This window comes from Dendrobates tinctorius, unplaced genomic scaffold (genome assembly GCF_039654945.1).
Source record: "Dendrobates tinctorius isolate UK_male_01 unplaced genomic scaffold, ASM3965494v1 ptg000105l, whole genome shotgun sequence".
Taxonomy (NCBI): domain Eukaryota; kingdom Metazoa; phylum Chordata; class Amphibia; order Anura; family Dendrobatidae; genus Dendrobates; species Dendrobates tinctorius.
The window spans coordinates 675792-697244 of NW_027361773.1; the positions used below are offsets into that span (position 1 = coordinate 675792).

Below are 21453 nucleotides of genomic sequence, written 5' to 3' on the forward strand. Positions count from 1 at the left end.
TGAGCATAAGCGCAGTGAAGTTTGTTTTATATATTTTTGTTTTTAATCAACTTAACAGGATTTGCACAGTGCCTGTTTTTCACTTGCAGCTATCTCAGCAGTCTTTTTTAGGTGGAGCGCCAGTGGGTATAATTAAGTTTATTTATTATTTTCAGGTTTTTGTCCAGGGGCTTCAATAGATTAGGCGTAAAGATGAGTATAACTGTGCTTTTTTATTTTCATTTCAAATAAAAGTGTCTATATCATTATTTCAATTAAACAAATTTATCCTGGCTGGTTTTTTTTTACAATCCAACTATGGTGTTAGTAACGGGGGGTGTCTTATAGACGCCTCTTCATTTCTAACCTGTATGTTTGATGTCAGCGGCCATAAAACAGCTGACATAAAATTCCACCTAATTTTTTATGTGGGGTATGGTGGTTTTGGAGTGATGAACTTTGTTGGTTCAGCGCAAGACATAGCGTTTACCTTGGTAGCCAAAAGGTTAAAATTTGGTCTCATCTGATTACAGCACCTGCCACCATACATTTTGGGAGTCTCCCATGTCTTTTGGCAAACTCAAAACGAGCCTTAAGGTACTGTCACACTAAGCGATATCGCTAGCAATATCGCTATAACTTGTGACGTTATAGCGATATTGCTAGCGATATCGCTGTGTCTGATACTTACCAACGACCCGCTCCCCCGCTAGTTATCGCTGATCACGCAAGAACGTCCTGGACCGTTTCTCGTCGTCAGCTTCCTGTGGAGAGACGAGCGACGAGCGTGGAGCCAGGCGGGAGGACGCAGGATCGCCTAGTGTGACAGGTAAGTAGCGACCCCCGTCCCCAGCGATGTCGCTGGTGAGATCTGCCTGTGTGGCAGCTCACTAGCGACCACTTAGCGATGCACCAGCGATCCTGACTGCGTCATATCGCTGGTTGGGATCGCTGGTACATCGCTAAGTGTGACAGGACCTTTACAATTTTTGCGTGTGTAAGGTTATTTTCTGCCCACTCTTCCATAAAGGCCACCTCTATGGAGTATATGGCTTATTGTGTTTGTATGGACAGATACTCCAGTCTCTGCTTGGGAACTCTGCAGATCCTTCAGGATCACCTGTGGTCTCTGTGCTGCCTCTCTGATTAATGCCTTCCTTGCCCTGGCTCACAGTTTTGATGGATGGCACTCTCTTGACTGATTTGTTGTGGTACCATGTTCTTTACATATGATGATAATGGATTTGCTGGTTCTCCGGGGGATCAGCAGAGTTTGGGTTATTTTATAACAACTTCTCAACAACTTTGTCCTGATTTGCTTGGAGATCTCCTTGGCCTTCATGGTGGTGTTTGGTTAGTGGTGCTGCCTGCTTAACAGTGTTGCAGCCTCTGTGGCTTCCAGAAGAGGTATGTATATACTGACAGTCCATGTGACACTTAGATTGCACACAGGTGGACTATGTGACTTATGAAGTAAATGCTTGCACCAGAAATTTTTAGGAATTTCATAGCAAAAAGGAGTGAATACATATGCACAAGCCAAATTTAGTTATTTGATACTATAAATTTAATTTATGCCTATATTTTTCTCACTTCACCAATTTAGACTATATAGTGTTGATGCATCACACGCAAATCGGATTACAAAAATATTTAAACACAGGTTGTTTTTCTCTCTATTGGTCTTCAAGTAACAAAATAGGTAAAAAGCCAAGGAGAGGTGAATACTTTCGCAAGCCACTGTACGAGAAAAATGGATGTGTGAATTGAGCCCAAAGGTGCCCACCCCCACACATTTTTTGCGTTGAGCAGTTAAATATATGTTGTCACTTTAATTTTTGTTTTCAACTTTTATCTGTGAAGATTTGTATGATAATGAAGCAAAAGCTACAGCCATCTGAAAGGGTCCCTCATCAGGTTGATGGGAAAGAAGTCTATTTCAGTATAATTTAGTTTGCCATTCACATTTTCGTTTCAGTAACTTCCATTAAACTTCAAAATGCTCTGTGGACAGAAATTCATCTGTTCTTGCTACTTATGTTTACTGTGAGAGCATGAGAAGTAGTATGTGGCAAGAAAAATTCTTTATTAAAGTTGTGAAAATTTACTCTGGGGTACTGCATGGAAAAAAAATATAATTCTTAGATGGCTTTTAGAAACTAAGCTTCCTCCTCTATATGACGGAATGCAGACATCACCTCAACTTCGCAACACAAACTAATGTCATTTTCTTGGAAATATTAATTCAACATCCAAAAATATAGAAATATTTTTATCATTCTTAACTCGAAATCTGATCTGCTGTTTTGTGACAATCAAAGACTTTTCATTTTCAATCAACTTTATTAAATTTTCAAAGGTAACAGTAATGTTTTTTAGTAGCATTGAAATGTAGATGTTACTTTTTCCATTTTCAATCAACTTTATTAAATTTTCAAAGGTAACAGTAATGTTTTTTAGTAGCATTGAAATGTAGATGTTACCTCAAAGACTTTTCATAAGGCAGTGTGTGTAATAATTGTACATTTTCACTACAGGATGGTGAGGGGTTCTGAAGTGGATCAACTTCTTGGTATCCAAGTGCGGTATATCCTGTACTTGTGAATATTAAAAGTAGCAATAATCAGACATTAATATAATGATCATCACTAAAACAACCTGTCCAGGAGTAAGAGACATGAAAACGGTTACTAAATAAAATCTGAATTGAAATTATTTTCCTATGTAAAATCCAGCAGGCAGCATGTTATCCATAACTGGCATAGACCACAGAATGCATATATTGTATGAAAGTTTAGAAAACAACAAATTCTACATTGCGTCCCATCAAATCAGTTATTTTAGATTTCTGTTAAATTTGGCAAAGATAATTCACATTTTCTGTAATGATAACTCCACGGGTGATCATTCCAATGAGTTAGTCCACACCGGTTTCCTTTTTTGTGTGAAGGCCTCTATCCCTTCTTGGCCATCCTTTAACATCAGGTTTTGTAACATAACTTGAGATGTCAGTCTGTACGCTTCCTCTAAGCTTTGTGAAATCTGTTTGTAAAATGTGGCTTTTCCAAGAGCAATTACTGTGCGGCTTGCCTGGCAGATTTTACTTGCAATTTTCATGGTTTCTGCTTCCAAGCTGTCTTCAGGCACCACCTTGCTGACTAGTCCATGCGTTAAGGCATCATGTGCTGATATTGGCTCACCGGTAAAGAGCATTTCTAAGGCAACCTGTAAGAATAAAAGGCATAGATGGGCTTGTAACAGAAGAAAAAAATACACAGTAGAGCGAGTTTTGTAAAACCTGGTGCCAACTTTTGCTTTCCACCAGTTAGAAATCTCCCTCAATATAATGTAAAATTGCTATATTAAAATTTACATAAAAAAAAGATCCCAGGTTATCAGGTCAAAAGTGGCAAGTCTTTTTTTTCTTTTCTATCCGTTGCTTCCCTGAGTATTCTGCTTTTAGCTTTGTACAATGTTTATGGTCTTCATCAAGCAGGTGTGACTCCCAGGATCTTCTGGGGGCATGCTTTTAGGATGCGCTACATTACCATGTGAGCCATGCCCGCTTATAAACACCATGAAAATTAGCACTGAAGAAAAAGGCCCATACCTCTTGAACCATAAAGCCAATTAAATAAAAAAAAATGTAAAACAAGGATCAGCAGAAATAAAATAAGAGGAAAAACTAGTGACTTCTGACCCAGTCACAGGATCTCCGTAAGAACTATGTTAGAGATAAAAGCAAAACACATCTGTTTATGCAGTCCGCAGGTTACAAACTAGATAAGTTCAAGTTGCGAACAAACCTACAGAACCTGTATGTACGTTGGAACAGGGTCAGCAAAAAAACAAACAAAAAAAAAACCTTCATTGCTGACCTCTCCGGGAGCCCAGTGTTCACCATCTGTTTTTTTTCTTTCAACTGAAACACACTGTATCTCCAGTCTCTTTCACTGTAGGCCAGGACTTTTCATTGCATGTCATAAGGTCATGGGGCATGTCTTCACAACACAACCTCGTGTGTCCAGATGTCCTGGTCTATAGTGAAGAGTCAGGAGATGCAGACGAGGATTGGGCGAAACCAACTTACGTTTGTAACTAGGAGTCTTAATTAATGGCACTATATAAGCAAGTAAAATAAATAAAGTAATGCATTTTTAAATATTCCCAAATACATTTGTACTAATATTTCACCATGATATGTCCAAGAGTATGGTAGTTAACAAAAATACACAAATTATATATGAAAAAATATAGTAATTAGACATACTGCAAACCATACTTTAGCTATATTTAAAGATTTAGCTCATAGATTAGATGGAGTCTGCCACACCAAAAACTCGATTTGTACTACTTACACAGTCCTTTGAGGGACTTAGCCCACACAAAAATTATCTCTAATGATATTTTTACTTTCTTGTTTTTTTTGCAGAAAATGAGTTTTATTTCTTATGTAAATGAGCGAGCTTTGATGCACCCTTGGTGTGGCCAAGGCTTAGTGCATTGTTCAGGCCCCTCAATCACTAAGGGCTTCAAGCAGGATTCAGTTCAGGCAGTGAGCATTGTCAAGAGACATAAGGGGAGGTGCGTGGTGAATGAGGGGGCGGGAACAGTGAACTGAGCCCGAGGCCACACCATGGGGGCACCGCATCTCCCTTATTTGCATGAGAAAACAAAATGTTTTTTTCTGAAAATTTAAGCAAATAAAGATATACTACATTAATTATTTTTTATAAGTTGAGGCTAAATCCCTTACTGGATTGTATAAGTAGTTTAAATTGAGTTTTGGGGGTGGCAGACTTCCTTTTAAAGTGGTTTCCAAGATTAGAAAAATATGGCACATAACAGTTCCACACGTGTCAACAGGATGTGTGAGATATTGAAATTCACTCCCATTCACGTACCCTTAGGTGAGTTGATATACTTGTTGTAATCCATGTAGAACAGTGGCAGTGTTTTGGAAGAAAGCAATCATGCTTTTTTTTTTAATCCTGTACAACGCCTTAAACAAATCGGGCTCCATTTAAAATAATCATGGCGCACACAGTACTAACCTTTCTTGGCACTGCTCTTCCTAAAGCAACAGCAGGTGTAGAGCAGAACAATCCCACGTTGACCCCTGGTGTTGCAAACCTGGATTTCTCAGATGCAACAGCAATATCACAGCTGGCAACAAGCTGGCATCCCGCTGCAGTGGCAAGTCCATTTACCTGGGCTATAACAGGAACGGGTATGGTTTGGATTGCTGTCATAAGCTGCACACAACATATAGAATAACTTATTAAATCAAAGAAATTCTTTTACATTTCAACAACAGCATAATTCTGGCAAATGGCTCCCAGCTCACTCTTCCTCCTGGCACTTGTTTCGACAACAATAGACAGCAGGACCTCTGCTTACTCTCTGTTATACATGCTAGAAAATGATCTTCTACAGAGCAAGTCCCAAAGACACCAATGAAGTTATAATCCATATATTTAGAAGTTGTTGGGCGATAAGACGTAGAGAGAAAAAATATATTTTTTCCAGTTCGGCTAAATAGACTTAGTGTAAAAACTGTATGATCACACAGCTCAAGTGCCGCAATCCCTAGAAAAAAAAAATATATATATAGAGCCCCAATGTTAAAGACAGTGCAGTAAAAACTTTGTGTGACTCGAAAAAAATCCAGCAGGGAAACACTCAAAGATTAACAAGTGGATTCTGCATTCTATATAGGCCTTGTACCATATTTAACAGAAACAAGTTCAATAGAGGAATAGCAAAAAAGAGGGAATGTACCAAAGTTTACTCAGAGAAAATTACATTGGTCATAAAATAATCCTATAACTGATTAAAACAAACAGTACCCATTTTTCAATGCCACATGTTGGTCGTGCTACTGTGAGCTGCCTGTGTGGCCTAAATGGGCTATATACTGCAGCATTTATGGACTTGTTTCTCATCAAGCACATTTGTGATGTCATTGGATGAAAATTGATAAATATGCTGCCAGCAGCGGATCTTGACGATTTGTTTGCCCAAGCGCACTCAACTTGGCAGAACATTTCTCAGATTATCAATTATAACCTCACACATGGCATGCCAAGGCGTGTAAGTGCATTTATTTCTGCTTGTGAATTCACATCTTGAAAATTGTTTTTTTTTTTCTTTTTTTACCATTTTCATATCATTAACATGTCTCAGTCCTGTGATTTGCACAATCCCATGACTTTTCCTTATTGAAATTGTAATTTAAAAATAGTGCAGCTTATGTCCGGTTAGAGGTCCATTACGATGTCCAGTAATCAACAGAGCATGCTTCATGAGATACGGTTCAGACTCCTAATGTGTGGTATAAAGGAGCACTCAAGAAAATAGTGTACTCCCTTCACTTCTGCCAATTCCTCATGCAGTTGAAATTACATCACTTGCTTTCAGTACCGATGCCTCAGGTGACCACAAAGTCTCCTGTATATCAACTGGCCAACACATGAACTGACGAGCAAGAGGGTAACAATGTTTTGAACTTTTGATTTTCAGGCGCCATATCTTACCATCCACTACTGGATATGGATCCTGAAAGTCAAAAGTTGAAAACATTGTTACACCCTCAGAATACTGAGCTCTGTAAAATCCGCCCACACCACACCCTTTAACCCCTTCATGGACATAGGACTTAAAAGTATGTCGTACATCCTGTCCCTGGATGCAATGGAGGCTGCACGCCGAGCCTGTCTCTTTACTGGCTGATAACTGCTGATTTAATCAGCAATCATGTGCCTTTAGCAGCCACCGATAGAGTGGAGCTCTGCCGACGGCTGTTAACCTGTTAAAACCTGCGGTCAATCTCTGACAGCAGTGACAAGGATAATAGCATGAATTGCGCGCTTGAGATCTCCCCAGAGTGGCTCAATAATATTGAGGTCAGGAGATTGAGATGGCCACTCCAGAACCTTCACTTTGTTCTGTTGTAGCCAATGACAGGTCGGCTTGGCCTTGTGTTTTGGATCGTTGTCATGTTGAAACGTCCAAGTATGTCCCATGCGCAGCTTACGGGCTGATGATTGTAAATTTGCCTCCAGTATTTGCTGTTAACGTGCTGCATTCATCTTTCCTTCAACTTTGACTAAGTTTCCTGTGCCTTTGAGGCTCAAACATCAGCGATTCATCTCCATGCTATACAGTAGGAAAGGTGTTCCTTTCATCATAAGCCTTTTGTTGATGTCTCTCCAAATGTAACATTTATTGTTGTGGCCGAAAAGTTCAATTTTGGTCTCATCACTCCAAATTACCTTGTTCCAGAAGTTTTGAGCCTTGTCTCTGTGCTGTTTTGCGTATTGCAGGCGAGATACTTTGTGGCATTTGTGTGCTAATGGCTTTCTTCTGGCGACTCGACCATGCAGCCCATTTTCTTCAAGTGCCTCCGTATTGTGCATCTTGAAACAACCTCACTGCTAGTTTTCAAAGTCCAGTATTTCAGCTGATGTTATTTGTGGGTTTTTCTTTGCATCCTGCACAATTTTCCCGGCAGTTGTGAGCAAAATTTTTGTTGGTCTACCTGACCATGGTTTTGTTTTTACAGAGCCCCTGATTTTCTATATGTTAATCACAGTTTGAACACTGCTGACTGGCATTATTAATTCCTTGGATATCTTTTTGTATCTCTTTCCTGTATTATACAGTTCAACTACTTTTTCCCGTAGATCCGTTGACAATTATTTTGCTTTCCCCATGACTCACAATCCAGAAACATCAGTGGCTGAATGAGAAAGATGCAAGAGTCTGTCTGGACCCCAGAAACTCACTCAGCTTTTATGCACACATGGATTACAAGCAAACAGGTCACAGGTGAGGATGAAACCTTTAGTAGCCATTCAAACCCATTTGTGTCAACTTCTGTGCATGTTACCAGGCCAACATCACCAGTATATGTGAACTTTTGATCAGGATCATTTGGATGTTTTGGGTTGTCGTTACGATTTAAAAAGAAAAAACACAGTAGTTTGAAAATAAATGGCTTCACCCAACCACTAACCATGAGTGTAGAAAAAGTTTTTGTGTTATCGTTCATATTCTCTGAAAAAAGGCCATATATACAGTACAGACCAAAAGTTTAGACACACCTCATTGAAAGAGTTTTCTTTATTTTCATGACTATGAAAATTGTAGATTCACTCTGAAGGCATCAAAACTATGAATTAACACATGTGGAATTATATAATTCACCAAAAAGTGTGAAACAACTGAAAATATGTCATATTCTAGGTTCTTCAAAGTAGCCACCTTTTGCTTTGATTACTGCTTTGCGCACTCTTGGCATTCTCTTGATGAGCTTCAAGAGGTAGTCACCGGAAATGGTCTTCCAACAGTCTTGAAGGAGTTCCCAGAGATGCGTAGCACTTGTTGGCCCTTTTACCTTCACTCTGCAGTCCAGCTCACCCCAAACCATCTCGATTGGATTCAGGTCTGGTGAGTGTGGAGGCCAGGTCATCTGGCGTAGCACCCCATCACTCTCCTTCTTGGTCAAATAGCCCTTACACAGCCTGGAGGTGTGTTTGGGGTCATTGTCCTGTTGAAAAATAAATGATGGTCCAACAAAACGCAAACCGGATGGAATAGCATGCCGCTGCAAGATGCTGTGGTAGCCATGCTGGTTCAGTATGCCTTCAATTTTGAATAAATCCCCAACAGTGTCACCAGCAAAGCACCCCCACACCTCATCCTCCATGCTTCACGGTAGGAACCAGGCATGTAGAGTCCGTTCACCTTTTCTGCGTCGCACAAAGACATGGTCATAGGAACCAAAGATCTCAAATTTGGACTCATCAGACCAAAGCACAGATTTCCACTGATCTAATGTCCATTCCTTGTGTTCTTTAGCCCAAACAAGTCTCTTCTGCTTGTTGCCTGTCCTTATCAGTGGTTTCCTAGCAGCTATTTTACCATGAAGGCCTGCTGCACAAAGTATCCTCTTAACAGTTGTTGTAGAGATGTGTCTGCTGCTAGAACTCTTTGTGGCATTGACCTGGTCTCTAATCTGAGCTGCTGTTAACCTGCAAATTCTGAGGCTGGTGACTCGGATGAACTTATCCTCCACAGCAAAGGTGACTCTTGGTCTTCCTTTCCTGGGGCGGTCCTCATGTGAGTCAGTTTCTTTGTAGTGCTTGATGGTTTTTGCCACTGCACTTGGGGACACTTTCAAAGTTTTCCCAATTTTTTGGAATGACTGACCTTCATTTCTTAAAGTAATGATGGCCACTCGTTTTTCTTTACTTAGAATTTGTATTATGGCAAGAAAAAAGCAGCTAACAGTCTATTCAGTAGGACTATCAGCTGTGTATCCACCAGACTTCTGCACAACACAACTGATGGTCCCAACCCCATTTATAAGGCAAGAAATCCCACTTATTAAACCTGACAGGGCATACATGTGAAGTGAAAACCATTTCTGGTGACAACCTCTTGAAGCTCATCAAGAGAGTGCCAGGAGTGTGCAAAGCAGTAATCAAAGCAAAAGGTGTCTACTTTGAAGAACCTAGAATATAAGACATATTTTCAGTTGTTTCACACTTTTTTGTTAATTATATAATTCCACATGTGTTAATTCATAGTTTTGATGCCTTCAGAGTGAATCTACCTCTTTCAATGAGGTGTGTCCAAACCTTTGGTCTGTACTATATATATTATATATATATATTTAGTGTAAAGCAGCAGCGTTCACGCTATGCATGAGGCAGTGACCCAGCAAGTTCAAACAAAAAAATGTGTTTAATGTCCACACAAAAAACACTCACAGTGCACAACACGCTGTATCCTCCGAATCGCAGCCGGGAAGCAACAAAACAGTCCGTGGCCAGTTGCCATGAGCGACCGCGTTGCCCCGGTATGAAAGGAGTGCCAGACCTTGGCTCAGCTTGGCCCTGTGTTGCCTCACACAGGGAGTTCTGCAGACCACTGCTCTCTCTCTCTGTGCAAGCCAGACACATACAAACCCTTTCTGCAGGGTTTTTTTTCCTTTCTCCAATCCCAGGTAATGACACTACTGCAGCAATGAATATATTGCTGTGACGCCTGCTTTGAGCACTTGCTTTGTATTAGTGCTTCCACAATAGGTTTCTAGGTAATGATGCTGCTTTGGCAATGATTTTGTTGTGATGGTGCTTTTCTTGAGCATTTGCTCTGTATTAATCCCTCTATACCTTGTTGGGGAACTATGACAACCTAGTTATAGGTAGTAATAATGGTTGAGCTTTTTGCCTATGTATCAATGTATCTATAATGGGTTTTCTTAACCCTTTATCAGGGATATGTAGTGATTATCTTGCACATTCTATGACTAATCTTGGGACTGTGGACGCGGTGTGCTTGATCCTTTGCACCATTGTGCACGTCTATTTGGATATCCCCCCCATTCCATGTACTGTATTGTCCAATTATATATGAATTCTTAATAAAAATCATCTATTTTATGGATTTTTGACTGCTTTTCCTATTGGTGCTCTCTTAGTATTTTGCAGTTTTCCTGCTTTGTCCTATATTTACATGTATATATATATGTGGGAATATATTTGGTCAATTGATTTTTTTAATCCATTGGGCCAGTTATTTTTGGCCTCCACATATATTATGTCTTTTACCTGCTTACTCCATAGGCCACTTATAAGACCTGGGCTGGAGGAAACGGACCGGACCCCACTACCTTACTGCAGTCCATTTAAAAAATAAAAGCCCATACCGGGTTTTCCTGAATAAACTCCTTGGTCCAAATAACTTGACCAGGCTCAAACTCACTTTTATTCTGCCCTGTGAGTCACAAACACACTGCTGCGACGACAGGACACTCCAGCGGATCAAATATGCTTCTGAGCGCATTCTGGGGGACACACAGCGACCCTCGCATATGACTCCGGTCGCTATCTCACATACCCCCCCCCTCTGTTCAACTTTGTGGGGTTGAACATTTGCCACCATACAGGGGGCCCTTGACAGGGCATCCGCATTTCCCTGTGCCTTCCCTGCCCTATGTTCCACTGAGAAACTGAAATTTTGTAGGGACAGGAACCATCTGGTGACTCGGCCATTCCTCTCTTTTGCGTTTCTCATCCACATGAGGGGAGAATGGTTTGTTACCAAACGAAACTGACGCCCGAGCAAATAATAGCGTAGGGACTCCGAGGCCCATTTAATAGCCAAGCACTCCTTCTCCACTACGCTATAATTTCTCTCTGCCGGGGTCAGTTTCCTGCTCAACTAGGTGACTGGATGCTCATCCCCGTTCACCTCTTGTGATAGCACCGCTCCTAAACCTACCTCCGAGGCATCAGTTTGTACAATAAAGGTCTTTTTGAAGTCGGGGCTGATGAGGACCGGCTGTCCACACAACGCCGACTTCAGGGACTCGAATGCTTTTTCCGCCTGAGGATTCCATCGGACCATCACTGTCCTTTTACCTATTAAGAGGTCCGTTAGGGTTGCTGATTCCCCCGCAAAATTGGGTATAAACCGGCAGTAGTAACCAATGATGCCAATGAATGCCCTCACCTGCTTAGTACTTAAGGGCTTGGGCCAGTTTTGGATGGCCTCAATCTTGTTTACTTGGGGTTTGATCACCCCATGAATGATCACGTAACCCAAGTACCGAGCTTCTGTGAGCCCTATCGCACATTTCTTTGGGTTTGCTGTTAACCCCACGACTCGGAGCGAGTCTAACATGGCTTGTAACTGGGACAGGTGGGTCTCCCAGTTGGTACTAAAGATGACTGTCATCTAAATAGGCCGATGCGTATTTCCGATGAGGTTCTAATACTATGTCCATCAGCCCACCTGGGACAGGTGGGTCTCCCAGCTGGTACTAAAGATGACTATGTCATCTAAACAGGCCGATGCGTATTTCCGACGAGGTTCTAATACTATGTCCATCAGCCTCTGGAATGTGGCTGGAGCCACCAGCCTTCATTGCCAGATCCCGCAGCCCACATAGGAAGCACCTAAACTGCAGGCACCATAGAGTCGGCTAACCTGACCGCAACACGACAGTATTGGAGGCAAAGTGACGTTGACACTAGCCGGAAACAGCTGGCGTGCTGAAACCAGGCTGGGCAGGAGGGAGTACCCATGCCAAAGACACTTCTGAGCAGCAACTGGCAGTGTTGGAGCCCAGGGGTTACAGTAGAAACAGAGTGTAGCCAGAGGCCTAATTGGAGCAAGTTTAATATCTGTAGTAGTGTGAATGTGGACAGAGCAGGAGAAATTGCCAGACACACAGCAGGGGGCCAGTCTGGAGCGATCAGGATGGTGGGAACTCCCTCTTGCTTGATCTTCCTCAGGACTCTGGAGATCAGGGGGAGGGGTGGAAAAATGTACAGAAGCTGGAATTGGGTCCAGTCCTGAACCAAGGCATCTGCTCCTAGCGACCGCGGGTCGCGCGTCCTGGCCATGAAATTGGGAACCTTGGCATTGAGATAGGATGCCATCAGATCCACGTCCGGGGTCCCCCAGCGAAGGCAGATCTGACGAAAAACTTTGTGATGGAGAGACCACTCCCCCGAGTCCATTCCTTGTCTGCTGAGATAGTCGGCTTCCCAGTTGTCCACACCCAGAATGTGGACCGCAGAGAGTACCGACCTCGCATCCTCCGCCCAGTGTACGATACGTGTTACTTCGTTCATCGCCTGGATGCTGCGGGTCCCGCCTTGATGTTTTGTGAGGGCGTCATTTACTTTTACTTCACACCCAGCCGAGTCCTTGGCCATAGCCAGAGGGACCCCCGTTTGTATGACTGGAGTTGTCTCGGTAACCAAACATTCTCGGTCCTTCCAGGCTTTTAGCAGGTTGACATGGTACAGCTGCTCGGGTTTCCTTTTCCCAGGTTGGTACACCTTATAATTCAATTCCCCCACTTTCCCCCCATATCTCATAAGACCCTTGCCACTTGGCCATGAGTTTACTCTCTGGGGTGGGTACTAGTACCAACACCCGGTCTCCTCCTTTAAAGGTCCTGACTGTGGCCCTTTTATTATACGTGCGGCTCTGAGCGGCCTGGGCATCCAACAGATGCTTCTTTACTATGGGCCATACGATGGCAATCCGATCCTGCATTTTTGTCACATACTCAATGACACTTATGGGGAGTGGGCTCCTGTTCCCATGTCTCTTTGGCTACATCTAGCAATCCTCTTGGGTGCCTGCCATACAATAGCTCAAACGGGGAGAACCCTGTTGACACCTGCGGCACCTCGCGAATGGCGAACATTAGATAGGGCAGTAACATGTCCAAATCCCTCCCATCCTTGGCGGTCACCTTTTTTAGCATGGTTTTGAGGGTCTTATTAAACCTATCCACTAACCTGTCAGTTTGTGGATGGTACACAGACGTGCGTAGCTGTTTGATTTGGAGCAGCCTCCACAGCTCCTTGGTCACCTTAGACATAAATGGAGTACCTTGATCGGTAAGGATCTCCTTGGGTAGCCCTAAGCGACAGAACATGGCAAACAGTTCACAGGCTCTTAGTTTAGCCGAAGTGTGTAATAGGGGTATCGCCTCTGGGTACCGGGTGGCGTAATCTACGACTACTAATATGTGCTGGTGGCCCCGGGCGGACTTTACTAATGGCCCTACCAGATCCATCGCAATCCACTCAAAAAGGTACCTCTATAATGGGCAGAGGCACCAAAGGACTCCGGTAGTTCGTGGCGGGTGAGGTTAGTTGGCACTCCGGACATGTGTCGCAATACCTTTTGACCTCAACATAGACCCCAGGCCAGAAAAACCGCTACAATATGAGCTCTAGCATCTTTTTGGCCCCCAAATGCCCTCCCAGCATGTGAGAGTGAGCAATATTGAGCACTTCCCGACGATAGGGTTGAGGCACCACCAGCTGTTCTACCACCTCATCCCTGATTTTATCAACCCTGTACAGTAACACTTGGTTGATCTCCATCCGGGGAAACTCCCTCTCTGCACCTGGTTGTTGAGCCACCCCATTTACCACGATTACTCTTTCCCTGGCCCGGGTCAAAGTGGGGTCCAGGAGCTGGGCAGTCCCGAACTTACCAGGTGACACCTCCAGCTCAGTAATCGGTGAATTCTCCTCAACTTCTCCTGCCAACACCTCTAGGGGAAACCTATCGGGTTTACACTCTGTCCCTATGTTGGTGACCCCTACGGCAGGAATCCCTGACTCGGGATCTTCAGGTTCAGCGCCCGGAATACTTTTTACCCTGAGAGGGTTAACCCTGGTCTCCCATAGGGACCAGAACAGGAGAAAGTCTCTTCCTAATACAGTCCCATACGGAAGAGTCTATACCACTCCCACCACGTTTTATCTCCCCACACAGGGTGGAGAACGTGACCTCCTTAGTCTGGTACTCAGGGAGGTCCCCATGTATGCACACTACCCCCACCCTTCCGTCCATTAGTTCTATCCTCGGCAACCAAGGACCCGTGTACCAGGGTCACCAAACTCCCGGAGTCCAAGAGAGCGTCCGTCTGGTACCCATTGATGAGTACCTCACACCACTGAGGTTTGGTACCGGCAGGGTCTGTAGTGGCAGTGCAGACTGGCTGGGCATACATAGATACTCGGCGGGTATACCCACAGTCCATGGGTTCGGTTGTTAGGGGGCAGTTAGCGATCACATTTCCAGGCTCTTGGCACCGCCAACACTTAAGGACTGGGGCTACGCTAGGGGACACGGGGAGGTTGACACTCTCCTTCCGAGATGTCCAATCCTTATTGGCCTTGGTGGAGGGTTGTAGACTTTTCCCAGGCTCCTGAGCTGACGGGGCCTTACGTGACAGCCGAAGTGGGGTAGTGTCCCGTATAAAGTCTTGAGTGGCTGTATACCGCTCAACCAGTCCTACCACCTGGTCCAGAGTGCCCGGGTTCCCTTGGCAGGGACCTCACCATCCGGTCGACCACCACCCTCTCTACCATCTGGATCAGAGTTAAAGTCTCAGGCTGTAGCCATTTTTTAACCTGTTGCAGTAAGTCAGACTTGAGACCGGGCAGGGCGAGTCTCCGAAAAGGACGGACTGAGGTCCAGGTAGGCCTTTTGTGCATCTCCCATCAAGAAGTTGGACACCACCTCAGCCCACTGAGCCACCGGCAAGTTCTCCCTCTCTGCAGTGCGTTCAAAAATGATGAGAAAAGCTTCCATGTCGTCCTCAGGTGCCATCTTCCTCAGTGCTGAACGGCTTCCGATCGGTATGTGGTGGCTGAGCTACCTGCCTCTTGCAGAGCCGCAATCTGCTGCAGAATTAAGTTGTTGGTCTGTTGCTGCTCCTCTTGCAGCTTCTGCTGTCGCACCTGCGAGGCGGCCAACTGTCTTAGTATTTCCTCCATCTTATCAGTTGACTTAAGCCGCAGCGTTGCAGCACGCTTTGGGTATGCCTCAGTTCACACTGCCCGCATTCTCCACCAAGTGTAAAGCAGCAGCGTCCACGCTGTGCAGAGATGAGGCAAGCAAGTTCAAACAAAAAAATGTGTTTAATGTCCACAAAAAGAAAAACACTCACAGTGCACAACACACTGTATCCTCCGGATCGCAGCCGGGAAGCAACAAAACGGTCCGTGGCCAGTTGCCGTGAGTGACCGCGTTGCCCGGGTATGAAAGGGATGCCAGACCTTGGCTCAGCTCTCTCTTTGTGCAAGTCAGAACTGACTCACCCAAAACCTTTCCGCAGGGTTTTTTTTTCCCTTTCACCAATCTGTGGCCATAGGCCACTTATAAGACCTGGGCTGGAGGAAACAGACCGGACCCCACTACCTTCCTGCAGTCCGTTTCAAAAATAAAAGTCCATACCGGGTTTTCCTGAATAAACTCCTTGGTCCAAATAACTTGACCAGGCTCAAACTCACTTTTATTCTGCCCTGTGAGTCACAGGCACACTGCTACGACAACAGGGCACTCCAGCGGATGTAATATGCTTCTGAGCGCATTCTGGGGGACACATAGCGACCCTTACATATGACTCCGGTCGCTGCCACACAGATATATATATATATATATATATTCCATAAAGATTGTTTATAAAAATATACAAAGATGATACACAATGGGAATGAAACAATTGCCGTATATACAATCACATGAAATACAAAGGAGCGACAAAAGAGAATGACTAAACCTGATATCACGGAAATGGCTCAGAGCCTAGCGGAGGGAAGCACTCTGATTAGGAGAATGGACCACCCTCACAGCGAACTGTAACTTCCAAAATGAACAGTGACCCAAACCCAAATTCTTTTTATCTCCAGGTTATGCCCACATACCTTCCCCTTAATTCCCTCATGTGGGGGCTGATTGTAGGATGTGGTAGGTCTGTAGGAATTTTGAGATCCTCAACTTACAGTATATTGTCGCCCCTGAAGGTACCAGGTGATAAATATTATCATATTTCTTATCACAATTTTACCTTTACATGGAGATCAAACATGATCTAAATGGCATCAGGCATAGGAAGACGCATATTAAGTTGAAGGGGTTAGAATGGCCTTACAGTAAGTGAGTGAATGCGTTCTGTTCTCCCTTTCGCTACGATACTGAAAATATTGTTTCATTGCAAACCCCAATATTCATATCTGGACACCGCAGACTGCAATTTCCCAGTTTTTCTTTGATAAGAAAAGTTACCTCTGTATTAATGAATCCCCACTTTGGTGCCTGGTTCCCAGAACAGATCTTTCTGTTCTAATTACATGGTCATTGCAGGGGGCCACTACTTCAATGGAGTTGGAGGAGTTCTCTATTTCCCTGTTATAATTAGTTTTTCTCACGTCCCCATATGTTCAATGTGTAGGAATACTATAAGGAAGTTGAAGTGTCAGCTCTTCTCCCTTCTCTGGAGATTTCTATATGGTTTTTAATTTTATGCGCTCATTGGTGCGCCCGTGACGTGATGGGTTGCCATGACAGTCAGAGGTCTGCTAAAGACCTCAGGGCTGGTCATAACAATTCTCCTGTGAAAGACAGTCTGTAGCTAGTGTTCATAGGAGATCGTGATTTTCTCTATACATAGTAGTGCTGATACACTGCCCTGTATAGCACAAGCAATAGATCACATCTTCAAGTCCCCTAAGGGGACTATAAAAAATGTTTGTTTTTTTACTTTTAAATAAAGTATGAAAAAAAAAATTCACAAGTTCAAATTGTCCCCCTTTTGTACCATTAACAAAACCAAAAGACCAATTTGGTATCGCCGAGTTTGTAAAGTCAGATCTATCAAAATATAAAATAAATTAATCTGATCTGTAAGCTGTGTAATGAGTTAAACAATCAAAACGCCAGAATTTTTGGAAGCGATCAAAACATTGTCTCTTTTCCAAAGATTTTATTCTTTTAAACAAGAGGGGAGAGGGGAAGACAGGGCAAAGAAAAAAAGGGGGGGAGGGATGGGTATGAGAAGGAAAGATAGGGGGAAGTAGGGAAATTACAAGTTGACAACAACATGTAAAGAAAACATGGATTTTTGTGAGTACTCACCGTAAAATCATTTTCTCCGACACGCTCATTGGGGGACACAGAGACTGGTGTATGCTACTGCCGTCTGGAGGCCGACACTAAGTATACAAAAAACAAGTTAGCTCCTCCTCCGCCGCATACACCCTCGCCCCGATAGCGGGCGGAAACCAGTTCAATGCAAAAGCAGTAGGAGAACATAAAAGCGAATTAGCCTTACCGCAGAAAATCATATGTCTGAAAAAACGACCACCCAATAATAAACCAAGAATTACACTAATCAAATAAACAAGAGCCAACTGGCTATCAGGGTGGGTGCTGTGTCCCCCAATGAGCGTCTCGGAGAAAAGGATTTTACGGTGAGTACTCACAAAAATCCATGTTTCTCCTTCGTCTCATTGGGGGACGCAGAGACTGTGGGACGTCCTAAAGCAGTCCCTGGGTGGGAGCAACTCACCGATCCAAACCGCATGCCCCCCTATTTAAAGGTGTGCCACTGCTGCCTGGAGAATTTTCCTACCCAGGCTCGCATCTGACGAAGCCCGAGTATGCACATTATAATGTTTCGAAAACGTGTGCAGGCTTGACCAGGTTGCTGCTTTGCATACCTGCTCTGCCGAAGCCTGGTGCCGAAGCGCCCAAGAGGCGCCCACTGCCCGAGTAGAGAGCGCCCCTATCCCTGTTGGAATCGGTGCGCCTCTAATACGGTAAGCCTCCTGAATAGTTAGGCGAATCCATCTGGCTATGGTCGACCGTGAGGCTGCGAGCCCCTTCCTGCGCCCTTCGGGAATCACAAACAACGAATCTGTCTGGCGAAAAGGTGCTGTCCTTGGCACATACCTCCTGAAGGCCCTTACTAGGTCCAACGTGTGGAGCGCCTTTTCCACTCTGTGTACTGGAGCTGGACAAAACGAAGGCAAAACAATGTCCTCATTAATATGGAAAGAGGACACAACCTTCGGCAGAAACGGCGGCGGTGGTCTAAGGACTACCTTATCCTTAAAAAAAAGTCAGAAACGGAGCTCTACAAGATAGGGCTGCCAACTCCGAGACCCGCCTAATGGAAGTTATGGCTACAAAAAATACGACCTTTCTGGAAAGGTATGACAATGAGACTTCTTGCAATGGCTCAAAAGGAGTTTCCTGCAAGACACCCAGAAACAGGTTAAGGTCCCAAGCGTCTATGGGCGCCCTAAAGGGGGGCACCAAATGAGAGACCCCCTGAATGAATGTCTTGACCTGCATATTGGTAGCGATCTTTCGCTGGAAAAGGACAGACAAGGCCGATATCTGCCTCCTCAGGGAACTCGGGGCCAAACCTGCATCTAGGCCTGACTGCAAAAAAGCCAGGATGTTGGGAACCGAGAAGGACCAAAGCACAACCCCGTGCTCTCGACACCAGAGAAAAAAAACCTTCCAAGTGTTATGGTAAACCCTCACCGAGGCCGGCTTCCAGGTGCTAACCATTGTAGCAAACACATCACGCCCAAACCCCGCCTGGGTCAGAATCCAAGATTCAACGGCCATGCCGTCAAACACAGGGCCCCTAAGTTCAGGTGGCAGATCGGCCCCTGAGACAGTAAGTCTGGTCGTTCCGGTAGACGCCATGGCAAGTCTGTGAGGAGCTGTACTAGATCCGCGTACCAAGCTCGACGGGGCCAGTAGAATTGCCAGGACCCTCTCTGTCTTGATCTTTCTGATGACCCTCGGGAGAAGCGGCAGAGGAGGAAACAGGTATGGGAGCCGAAACTGGTTCCATGGAAGGACCAATGCGTCCACTGCGATTGCTCACGGTCCTGGGACCGAGCGACAAACATGCCCACTTTGGCGTTCTCCCTGGAGGCCATCAGATCCACGTCCGGAGTCCCCCACCGTTGGCAAATCTGCTGGAAGACCTCGGGGTGCAGGGACCATTCCCCGGCCACGACACCCTGCCGACTTAGGAAATCTGCTGCCCAATTTTCCACGCTTGGTATGTGAACTGCTGAGATTACCGAGTGGTGCCTCGCGGCCCAACGGAGTACATGCTCTATCTCGCGCATGGCTGCCCTGCTGCGCGTGCCTCCGTGGTGATTCACTTACGCCACTGCCGTGGCGTTGTCTGACTGAACCCGGACTGGGCGTCCTGCTAGCCAGTGCTGAAAATGCTGCAACGCCAACCGCACCGCTCGAATCTCCAACAAGTTGATTGGGAGACGAGCTTCTTGGGGCGACCACTGCCCCTGGGCCGTGTGATGGCGAAACACCGCTCCCCAACCGAGAAGTCTCGCATCGGTCGTGATCACCAACCATTGGTCTTGGGGAAAGGGTTTCCCCTGAAGAAGAGAGGAGTCGCGCGTCCACCATTGAAGTGCTCGTCGGACTTGAGAGGACAACCTGCACTGATGACCGAGGAAGAACGGACTCCTGTCCCAAGCTGTCAAGAGAGCGTGCTGCAGGGGACGAAGATGAAATTGAGCAAACGGAATCGCTTCTATTGCCGCTACCATCCTCCCTAGAACCCTCATCCCGTATCGAATAGTGTGAGGGCCTGGTTGTTGAAGACTCCGAACTCCCTGCCGGAGCACCCGAGCCTTGTCCTGAGGGAAAATTACCAACCCTCGGGAAGTGTCGAAAATGATCCCTAGGAATAGAATCCTCTGAGCTGGGGTAAGGGATGACTTCTTCCCGTTGATCAACCATCCTAGGCGAGATAAGCTATCCAGCGTGATGCTGACATTTTCCTCGCACGCCCGAAAAGACGGACCCTTTACTAAGAGGTCGTCTAAGTACGGCAAAACCATTATGCCCCGAGAATGAAGAATGGCCATGACGACCTTCGTGAATATCCTGGGAGCCGTGGCTAACCCGAACGGCAGAGCCACAAATTGGAAATGCCGACCATCTATTGCAAACCGAAGGAACTTTTGATGCGGGGGAAAAATAGGGATGTGCAGGTAGGCATCCTGGACATCGATTGAGGCCAAATATTCTCCCTGCTCCATGGCCGATATCACTGACCGGAGGGATTCCATCCGAAAGTGCCTGACTCTGATGAACCGGTCTCACTGTTCCGTCCTTCTTGGGGACCGCGAACAGATTGGAATAAAATCCCTGAGTCATTTCGCCCTCTGGTACCGGGACAATGACCCCGCCCGTTGCATTGAAGACTCCTGATGGCCCCTAGCAACGCCTCTGCCCGGGATTCCGATTTGGGAAGCCGGGAAGGAAAAAATCGTCTTGGAGGATGTCCGATAAACTCTATTTTGTACCCAGGTGAGACTAATTCCGCCACCCATGCATCGTGTGCCACCTTGACCCAGACGTGGCGGAACCTGAGCAGACGTCTGCCTACTCTGCTGTCTTCGGGTACCTGATGCCTCAAGTCATTTTGCTGAGGGCCTCTGGGACCTGGCCCCCCTTGACCTGGGCGGTCGGCCCTGCATCCTACCCAGCGGGTTGGCTTTATACGTGACCTGACGCTCTGTCTTGGTTGTAGCGAGCTGGGGCGGCAGAACTGGCCGCTGTTGCCCATCCGGGAGTGCGAAATGCTCGAAAGCGCGCCTGCAGTTGACGAAAAGGCAGTCTAATCTTCTGCTGTGGGAGAAAACTGCTCTTTCCCCCTGTGGCATCCGAAATGAGTTTGTCTAATCCCTCTCCAAATAGTCGGTTACCCTGATACGGCAGGGAAGTTAACGATTTCTTAGAAATTGAATCAGCCCGCCATAGCCTTAGCCACAAGGCTCTCCTAATGGCGATAGCGTTTGCCGCCGCTAGTGCCGCACAATTAGCCGCATCCAAGGATGCATTAATTAGATAGTCACCCGCCATCGCGATCTGATTTGCTATCTCAGACACCTCTATCGGCAAGTCTCTATCCTGTAGGACTCTATTCAAAGACTCTGACCATGACATCATGGCTTTGGCCACCCATGTTGCCGCAAATGAAGGCAAAAGCGCTGACCCCGATGCCTCATACACCGAGCGTGCTAAACCTTCTATGAGCCGATCCGTGGGGTCCTTAATGGAAGAACCACTAGGCACTGACAACAC

General features: G+C 45.4%; 1 protein-coding gene across 3 annotated transcripts in view; it reads right to left on the reverse strand.

Annotated features, from left to right (window-relative positions):
• Window positions 1–1523: 1523 nt before the first annotated feature.
• ECHDC3 (enoyl-CoA hydratase domain containing 3) overlaps window positions 1524–21453 on the reverse strand; it is a 57941-nt gene continuing 38011 nt past the window's right edge. For all 3 annotated transcript variants that reach the window (XM_073588988.1, XM_073588989.1, XM_073588987.1), the window contains exons 4-5: window positions 5034–5234; window positions 1524–3204 (exon numbers count right to left, since the gene is read on the reverse strand). In XM_073588988.1, the coding sequence (XP_073445089.1) occupies window positions 2884–3204; window positions 5034–5234 (522 nt within the window). In that variant the 3' untranslated portion in view covers window positions 1524–2883. The remainder of the gene's footprint in view (window positions 3205–5033; window positions 5235–21453) is intronic.